Below are 10,224 nucleotides of genomic sequence, written 5' to 3'. Positions count from 1 at the left end.
CCGAAACTGGTGTTTCCAAATATAGCTTTGTGAAGAAATCTGCATCACTCACTGCGTCAAGATTTTTCGCATGTTTCTACACCGCTCAACGCCAAAATTTCTTACAAGAAGAATCTTTGAGGCATTATTAAATATTGGTATCCACGATTAGAGGTCGAGGGGCTGTTCTCGCTACGTAATATTAAGATAGGAAGAAATTTTTACAGGTTCTAATAAAATTGGCATATATATTTCTGGCGTCGGAATTCGCGATATAATGTTGTATTAGTAGCATGGTAGGTAGCTTTTGAGCAACGTGGCTATGTGGAGAGTGGGTGATACTTATTAAATCGCCTGAAACTAAGGTGAAGGTAAGTTGAAAATCCCAATGGAAATATAGAAAGTTCTCTTTGAGTGTGCATTTAAATTTGTTTGTAATATATTGCGGTTCTGACAAATCATCATGACTGAAAATATATGAATCGAACGCTTAAACACCATTCAAAAACGTTAATGTTTCTCCATATTTGGCTTAAAATCAAAAAGATAAATGAAATGAAAATGTTTGACTTGTACTTTACAAAAGTGCTACTAATTCCAAACGCACATTCTATAATATTTCAATACAGATTTTTATTATGAAACAGTTGGAATTGAAATGTTTGATATTTATTTTGTTTTAAATAAGTGATAAATATAGCGTAACCCACAACGATATAATAAAAATAAAATAAGCTGTTGGTGAACAAAGATTGAAGAAAACATCCGAAACATGAATACCACCGGTACATACGAAAGTGTGAACACTTTCGAAAGCAGTCTAGAATCCAATACAAAAGATTCAGATACGTTCATTTGGTATGTATCACTATTCTTTTTGATTGAGAAATGAAATATAATATTCCATGGAACGAAATTGTATATAGGTTTAATTTTATTAGGTATATATTTTCAATGAATATAATTTTTTAGAGATGATTCCCTTGTGAATGTGGGGTTGGATACTTTTTAACATCCAACTTCTAGTATTTCTAGACAAGCAACTTCTTAGAACAAGTCGAATTTTATATCTGTTGACTAAGGTATAATAAACTCCACTTTTATAGTTTAAGTTGAAATTTTCAGGTATTCAACGCAGATATTTACTCCCACACAACGTATTATATTCTTTTCTGTATTTCTCATTTTGGGGCTGTTCGGAGTATTTGCAAACGGGTTGACAATTTTTGTGATCATGAAGAATAAAGAGCTTAAAAAGTAAGTTATGGCGAGAATTTAAGTTTTTTTCTATCAATAGTATACGAAAATGCCATAAGTTTACTACTGGCTTACTTCTTTTAGAAGCTTTCGCGACAATGATTTCCCGCTTTCTCGAGCATGGTATAATACAATCGACGATAATACAGCCTCTCCCCATCCCCCCAACAAAAATAAACAGAACCCAGGTCAAATGGGACATATATATTCTAGAGAGAACATACACAACTTTTGTGCTAAGCGTCATAGATGACAGAAACTTTTTGGCGCAATCATGAGTAAACAGAAGTTCAAGTGTTTTTTTCTTCATTTTCGAAGAAGTAATTAAAAATTTATGAATTCAGATTAAGATATTTTGGGTCGCTCATACCGTCACGGATGAGTGCAATAGATAACCTCGGCAGGAACAGGAGATTACAGAAAACATTACGGTTTTTAATACATAGCAACGATTCATTTCGGGGCATGTAACATGCTCTTTCAGTTAGGCTTGCACGTAATTTACGGATTTACGGAATTACGTAATTATTTGGAGTTACGGAAGGGAAGTTACGAATTACGTAAAGTCGTAATTATTGCATTGAAACGAGCTTTCTTCAAAGCAGTCAATTTCGTCGATTGCGAAAAATGAAAGCTCAACAAGTAGAAGAAGTTAGAGTTCCGGTATTCGCAGCCGTTTTTCTCTCTCTTGTTACGTATGTGAAGGAAGGCATGCCGCGTTGCCATTTACTAACCTATTATCAACTTATCTGGCGTGGCCAATGTAAATTATTAGTTAGTTGATGGGGGAAGAACTGAGTAGGGTCGTTTGATGTCAACACACCTGGTTTTAACTTCTCCCGCAACTTAACCATAGATAAGGGATAGAATTGTGTTAAGACCGATGGACGCTAACACGCCCGGTTTCAACTTCTTCGGGTGAATGACTAATGAACGCAGGAGATCAATCTATCAAACATGGCCTATCAAACATTTGTATCCATTTTACTTTTATTTATTATTTACTTGTTCCAGTTTTCCGTTACTTATGGTATATATGTTCCGTTTCTATTTTATATTCACGCGTTTGAATAGTGGGAATTCCCCGCCAAGTGTGGATTAGCAATGCTTAACCATTCTTTATTTTTAATATCAACACTTGATATATGAACATGGAATATCATATTGTTTTTGGCTGTTTCATTTCAGACTTATAAACAGGAAAATATCCATAACCTTTCAACACGACGATCTTGTGAAATTTAACGAAGAGCTTTCGCGACGAATTGGAACCAAATAAGCGAAAAGAGCGATTGATCACTCGCGCCAATACCTCGCCGTGATAATTAATGTCGCGCTTATCAAATAGCAATTTGACGACAAAAGAGAGATTGCGTAATGAACCAAAACGACGGATTCCTCGCGGACCGTTGAAAATTTAACTGCTATCATATATAATCAAATATGAGCCTGTGTGTTTATTCTGTGCGAGATCCATTTTCTATTACAAAATCTTAATGTTCTGTTAACGGTTTTATCTTATATATCAGTCCGGACTTGGCCTTGCTCATGATGTTTTTCACAATTCCTCTCAATATTTCGGCCATAAATGATTAACTGTCTTACCAAATGCGGCAACTTATTTTGATTTATCGTCGACTTGAATACCACCGGCACTCGACCAAACTTTTGTCAATCTTGGCCGATAGGATCGCCGACTTGAGTTAGCAAATAAATGTTGTGAGTGTAAAATAAACTTTGTATTTTCGGAGAAGGCATGTCATATAAGTTCGGTATTTAAATTATACGCAAATAAATAATATTTGATCTAAATTTATCGCAAATAATGTTATAAACATTCAGTCCGCGATATGATTGAATGTAAAATGAAGCATGGTAATCGGAATATCGTCAATAAGTCGACATCAATAATTATTATTATAAAATGCTAACAAGGCATTAATGTCGGATAATGCAGAAAACGCTGCAAAAATAAGTCTTCGTCGCGAGGAAATCGCAAGTATAATCAAATGAGAGAATACGCTCGTCGTTGGTTAATAAATTAGAAACCCGTAATTTTTATTCAGTACTAAGGTGGTTTTAAAACACTATCGTTTCCATAAATACCCGTATACCAGTGTCGGTAATGATAAAATAAAATTGATCGCATAAAAATGGGACGGTTAATTTGCGAAGGTGATAAAGAAAAACCAAAGCTAACACAAAAGATAAAAATCAGAATAAAATTAATTTGAATTCACTCCTTGATAGTTGTCTTTAACATCTGCCGCCGGCGTGTAGTACTGCCAAGAATAGAAAAACCCAACTTCAATGTCCCATTCGGAAAAAAAGTGGATTCAATGGGTTGTTACGATAGGTTTAAATGCGTGGAAAAATATCGCAATTACGGGGTCATTACGTAATTGATTTTGCCGTAATTACGGAATTGATTTTTGTCAATTACGTGCAAGCCTACTTTCAGTTACTTTCGAAAAAGATAATTTTCAACGAAATGTTATCTCTTGTCCAAGTAAGATAACACAAACTTTATTCAAAGTTGTTTTTTATGTGGCAAAAGTAGATTAGCCTACTTATATGCTTTATGTTTATTTTCTATTGTATTTATAAAAAAAAAAGCTGATTTTCGATTTTTTCAATGTTTATCAGATCTCCGTTCAACATTCTTCTTGTGAGTCTTTGCATCTCAGATTTCCTTTCTGCTTCTAATAGTTCTATTCAGTCCTATAGTTTGTTATGGTCTTTGAGGGCATACACTGGACCAGAATTCTTTTGCAAGGTAAGAAAATTCGCAGATGCATCTTTTGATTTCTTCATTTAACATTTAGCTCTATTGTGATGGAACAATATTAATTAGGTCACTGACGATTCTAAAATTTTGTGTTCGATCTGGTCAGCATTAACTCGTCCAAATAATGGTAATGTTAATGGTATATAATTATCATCATACAAAATATATGTATTGTTAAGCATCGATATCCCGATCACTTAGATAAGACCAGGTCGTATTGGTTATAGCTGTGACTTTATTGGTTATCGTCCAGTCCAATGAAATACGCCATACGTATTAAAGATGTTTTTGGGAAAGTTAATTTTGAATCACTGTATAAAGACAATCCGGGGCACATATAATTTTCGGTTGTTTAGGTCAGGGGTTCTCAAACTTTTTGTGTTGCGGAGCCCTTGAAAAGGTTGACTATTATTCACGGAGCCCCAAAATAAATGTTAAAATTGTTACTTTCCGATTAATATTCCCGAGTAAGTTAAAAGTACTTTACTTAATTCAAACTGTAAATTTGACACTTGGCAAACATATTGATAATTAGGGGTCGATTCTTTTCCCGTTTGACATTTTTGGAAGACTTAAAGAGCCGCTAATAACATGCGCGATTGCATTTTGTTATAATTGACGATTGTTTTCGTCAGCATGGCGTGTTTTTAAACCTTAAACATCTTTACGCCGGTGTTTATTCTCCCTAAATCGAAAATTTCCTTTGGCATATACATGTATTGTTCCACAATGACGACAATAATTGCTTATTTGTTCTCGTGGGAAATTATGTGTTCAATGTGAAAAACATATTATGGTCAACGGCGACGAAATGCTAAAAATCATAATTAATAAAGAGGTAAATCCGCAACTCAAATTTTTTGATTGAAAAGCGGCATTCTAAAATATTAAAACTAAAACCTAAAATGGAAGATAACACTATAAGTTTGGTTTCATCAGACCTTAAAACGCTTTCATAAACATTGTTAATCACAAAATTTGGTGTTATGTTAGGTTTTCTTTGGTTATTCATCGTAGTAACATGAGAAATCGAAACACAGTCAATTGTGCGCGCGATGTAGGCTACCTTTTTTTCATTCTGAAACTACCAACGGAGTCGCATGCGATAAAATAAATTTCAATCGTTCGTATTTTGCCCAGACCTTGTGATTTTTTAAACGCGATATCTTGCTTAAAAATAATCTCGAGTGCGAAAGAAGAAATCAAGTATGACAAATCCCGAGATCGCAAAAATAAGACTCCAGTTTTGTTTATAGCTGGCAGTTTATCACGTATTTTATGGTATTTTAGAATAGTATTCTTTCATTTTAGTAATCCTAATAGTAATCTCGAATCAAACGTGAGTAACGATGAGCACAAATAAATTATAACGACAATACACTTTAAATGCTCGCATCGGTCATGGATTGAATATTTTACCCAACAGAAATCTCGTTATCCTTTTTAATCGCGAAGGATGTTGCGCGGAAATTTCCTATTCCAATTTTGAACCCCCTCCCTCCTAAGAATCCTGGCTGCGCTCCTGCTTATAAATAATGTCACTTTTTAATTCCGCCTCTTTGCCATATTTCGAGGCTATATTGTTGTCAGATTTTATCAAAGCTGTTATTGCTTCTTTGAACAGTTACAAAATTAGCCAAGTCAATATTTTGAAAAGTAATCGAATAGCTCCCCGAGCCCCTGGGTTTCTCTCGCGGAGCCCTGGGGCTCCGTACGGAGCACTTTGAGAACCTATGGTTTAGGTGAACAATTCAGTACTGTATAATATCACTGAGGAAACACAATCAATTAATGGATGATGATGATAATTAGATAAGATTATTAGGCTGTTTTGGTATACATGTGATACAAATAATTTGTAATATACGTCAAATAAATTGTATACATTAATTAATATTCTTTCGGGTCTAAATGTTTGGCACAAGAGTTTTTCTGACGGAATGATGGCACATTTCATGCAGTCAGTAAAAGTAGATTCAGAAATGTTTGAACAAAATTAAGGAAAGACATTAACAAAAATAATTTAGACAGAATCAGTCGATTAATCGAGTTTTGCAATTGCCGAATAAACCAGTGAAGATTCCAATATTATTTTATCCATCACAATGGTACTGCGATTGGAAACCTACAGAAATGCTACTCGAAGAGCCATGTTATACTGTACTAACTAGTAGGTCATTTTTTGAGAATATATTAGGTTATCAGGGTCTTGATCAATGCGAAATCTGGTCATATGATATCATCGTTTCTCAAACTTCTGTCTGGATATTAAGTTGAATTTGACAACACTTCAAAAAACCCGGAGCTGAAATTAAACTTCATGGCACCAGAAAATCCCGATGTAATGAAAACCTTTTTTACTTTTGAGTGGGGGTAGGTATGTCCCAATGATTAGTAAAGGTCTTAATCTGAATAAAAAATTATCATTTTTTTTTTAATTTTAAACCGGTTTGATTTCGAAATATAGAAGAAAAGTCTACCAGAATCACTCAAATTCCGTCTGGTTGGAACACATCAATTGTGTTCGTCTGAACTTCCGGAACTTGTTCTTCCGAAAAATGATTTCAGCCGCCAAACTCGGTTGTATGTGAACTGACGTTCGTTTACGATCAGTGTACCTATCAGATAAATTTAGTACACTATAGATGTTTTCCTGATCGTATTGACGCGAACTGCTTCAAGTCTCGCGACAAATTGGTATACACTAATGCGCAACCTCACATTATAATTCTTCAAAGTGTTAGTACCTCCTGGCATTTTAGAGGTCGCTCGTAGCATTGCTTATGGATCATTCTCTTTAGTTTCTGAGTGAGTTCTCGTGAAGTCGCGTCGGAAACTCGGAATATCTATATTATGGTAACTGTGCGAAAATTACTGTAATGGAAACTCCCGCGTTAAGGACGAACCACATGAGCCGTAACACGATGTCGTCGGACTGTGTAGGATGGGCGTGAGTTTTGACTAATTTCTTCCAATGATAGAATTTCAGAATGTTATTTTATTAGATTTTGGTGGAGATAAATTTCTTTCCTAAATCAGGCACACTGGTGAAACAACTGTAAGTGCAATAGGCGCTGGTCAAAATTTGGTTTGTGAATCGTGGAATTCTTTACACCTTGATATCTCAACGCAAGCATGTATTCTGGCAGAATATCCCATGTCACACGGAGAACTACATATCTTTTATTTTTTTTTTATTATTATCTTTTATTGGAGTTTGACAGGGTAGATACAAGCGGTACTGCTGTATCATCAGCTACTACGGGAACAGTACCGAGCCTGTAGGCACAACTGCATCAGCCTAACGATTTTTATATTTGTTTTATATTTGTTTCAGTTGTCTCATAGTGTTCGTGTTTGGACAGAATACGTTACAGTACAACATATTCTAATATTCAGCATTGTTCGTCTGTATGCGATGAAGTGTCCAATGCGTGTCAAACGTGTGTTTACACCAAGCATGGCAACGGTATATCTATTTATTTTATATGGATTTGATTTTCTCACAATTTGAGACAGATAAATTAGTCAATTTGTTTAAATCGTAAACCTATTTTCATAGGAATATTACTATCTTTATATTTTCAGATTACGGCTGCTGTTATTTGGTTGGAAGTGTTCTTAACAGCAGCAATATTTCGCTATAAATTTCCGACTGTTTATCCAGTCCAACCAGATGCAGAATACTCGGGCTGCATTGCAGTGCCACTGGAATGGTAATAATGCAATGTAATTTTCTGTACAATTATATTTTCTACATATTATTTTGGGTTTGGGGATTTAAACAATTTCACAAATACCTAAATTCTGATGAGATCCCTTGTGGCAAGAAACTATTTTATAAATCTGATTTCGTAAAATCAATTTATATATATCGTTTAATATTATTGCCGCACCAGTTTAATTCCAAGAATTTTGGATATGTATGTATATATTTTAATTTCCAATTATGCTCGATAATCTGATTTTCCAGTCAAAATATTGGTTTTCTGAAAGCACAAAATTATTTCCAATTCAAAATTAAATGAATCATCAATTCATTTTGTTTCAATAGAGTACTGATAGGTGCTGTCTTATAACTCCGCTTTTGTATTAATGAAATACGTTTGCAATTTTCGAAAAAATGAAACGTAATACCATGTCTGATCTTTCCAGTTTGAAAATCAGACGCAAAACTGTGTATGTTAGTTTTACAGGGTAAAATTGATAAATGTGGAATAAATATCAATAATGAGTCGAGGCTGGATACAATTTCAGTTTGTAAACACTTCAGTATTGTTTACAAAACACAGCATACTTTCCTCGATATCTCAATTTCCCCCTGTCTTTAATTGAGAAATACGTTTTGGAAACATGGTTATCCACTTGTCTGTAATCCTCTAATATCTATTCACAGGAAAGAAGCTTTGAAACTGCACAAATTTACGGTACCGTTCATGTTTTTCCTACCGATGTCCGGAATAATAGGTTGTGCAGTGTATCTTGCTGTAACAATTTACAGAATGCGCCATTGTGATAGTGAGTCTATTCATGTAAAACGTTGATCGTAATAGTCTTCTATGTATATAGAACATGGCATTTTCTAAATATAAAATGGTCTTTCCCGATTTAATACACTACAACTAATTTCAGTTCCAAGAACACCAAGTCCCGACAGAATACGGAATGAAAACAAAGCTATCCTTCAGGTGTCGCTCATTGTTCTCTCATTTATACTGGGATACCTAGGAAACGCTGGTTGGTATTAACCTTCCGCTTCAACACGAATGTGTTAAGAGTGATTGACTGGGAGGAATTATGAAATGTAGAAAGTTAATTCAGTTTCTTCATTCGCTTACTACAACCCATAAACATTGAGTAAAAAGTAATACAGACACACAGGTTTCATTAACATAGATTTAGAGCCGCATTGCAATTTTGTTTACTGTTTACTTATCTCACGCGTCGATGTTTATGTACATTTATTATATAGATGAATTCTTTGGAATAATTTTATTGATAGTTCGAAAATTCACTAAATATATATATATATCATGTTTCAAGTGTATGTGATTGTTGAGCATAATCTGCTTACATTAAGGCTTGATTCAATATCTCATTCGAGTTACGAGCAGATAGCTAATTTGACTATCGCATTTAATTTTTAGTGAACAGAGTACTTGTATCGTTGCCCATATATTACACGATTCCTCTGGTCTCAAGGAGTTGGTTTACATTTACTTGTTACCTGCTACTGAGATTGAGTGAATGTCTGAATCCGGTTTTCTACAGCCTTGGTTCTGAGTAAGTAAATTTTTACGGACTTGAAGTGCGAAATAAACTGACTGTTAACTGTTAAGCAAAGATTGTTTTTAAGCGATTAGATAATTGACCGTTTCAATCACACAAAATAAAGAGTCCTACATTTGGTAATAATGAAAGGTAAATCAATGTACAAGAAATGAGTTAGGTATAACGAAATGAGATGGTTATATATTCTAATCACCATTGAAACTAGTTCATTCTTGATTTATTAGTACATTGATGAAGGCCACAAAACAGCTCTTCTCTAAAAAGAAACTTGCCCCAGTCGGGGGTAGAAACAAGAAACTACAATCTTCATACAACATATCAGGGGCAGTCTCGAGGGCCAGGAAATCCGCAACGTAAAAGGAAACGAATATTTGAAAAAAAAGACTAATTGTAATTGGTTGAATTATGAAGTTTACAAGCTGTAATTATGATTATGATTTATTTTGTGTAAATGCCTGAACTGCATTGCTTTTTTTCGGTTTGTTATTTCTCATTAGTAATACAAAAGAAGGTCTATACATGGTTTTTTATACCAGTTTTGAATACTAGCCTTGTAAATGTTGATTATTTATAATACGTGGTGTAAAATATAAAAAGTGTGAATTTTTTGCAATTAAAATTACTCATATAATCACACGGTTGAGTCATTGTCAATTTTTTATTTTATTAAAATTCAGTGTGTTTAAATTAATGTGTACATCCTCTTATCACTGATTCAAGTGTTTTGCTGGAAAGGTACAATCGAGATCTTTAAAACAATTCTCTCTGAACAAATCCCTAGTACTAATCAACGAATCGGTATAAATGTAATTAATTCTTCGGATAAATGAAAATATTAATCTTTTTAACCTAACCCTCTAGTCACATGCAAAATCTTTTTCATAGCCGAGTAGTCGTGTCATATTATT

General features: G+C 34.1%; 1 protein-coding gene across 1 annotated transcript; it reads left to right on the top strand.

Moving 5' to 3' along the window:
• Positions 1-488: 488 nt before the first annotated feature.
• On the top strand, positions 489-9,680 carry LOC120339826 (galanin receptor 2b-like). The gene is made up of 9 exons (XM_039408029.2): positions 489-837; positions 1,105-1,236; positions 3,883-4,012; positions 7,362-7,493; positions 7,613-7,740; positions 8,421-8,542; positions 8,657-8,761; positions 9,172-9,307; positions 9,541-9,680. The coding sequence occupies exons 1-9, from the start codon at positions 752-754 to the stop codon at positions 9,671-9,673; spliced, it is 1,104 nt and encodes a 367-aa protein (XP_039263963.2). The 5' UTR covers positions 489-751; the 3' UTR covers positions 9,674-9,680.
• The last annotated feature ends 544 nt before the right edge of the window (positions 9,681-10,224 follow it).

Source organism: Styela clava, chromosome 9, assembly GCF_964204865.1.
Source record: "Styela clava chromosome 9, kaStyClav1.hap1.2, whole genome shotgun sequence".
Classification (NCBI taxonomy): Eukaryota; Metazoa; Chordata; class Ascidiacea; order Stolidobranchia; family Styelidae; genus Styela; species Styela clava.
This window is presented reverse-complemented; position numbering and strand designations above follow the sequence as displayed.

What these genes read in the sequence shown, in the direction of transcription:
- LOC120339826 (XM_039408029.2), top strand. Translation starts at nt 752, where the DNA reads ATGAATACCACCGGTACATACGAAAGTGTGAACACTTTCGAAAGCAGT. An exon ending in AAGAATAAAGAGCTTAAAAA is followed by an intron (nt 1,237 to 3,882) that starts GTAAGTTATGGC and finishes AATGTTTATCAG; the next exon opens with ATCTCCGTTCAACATTCTTC. An exon ending in ATTGCAGTGCCACTGGAATG is followed by an intron (nt 7,741 to 8,420) that starts GTAATAATGCAA and finishes ATCTATTCACAG; the next exon opens with GAAAGAAGCTTTGAAACTGC.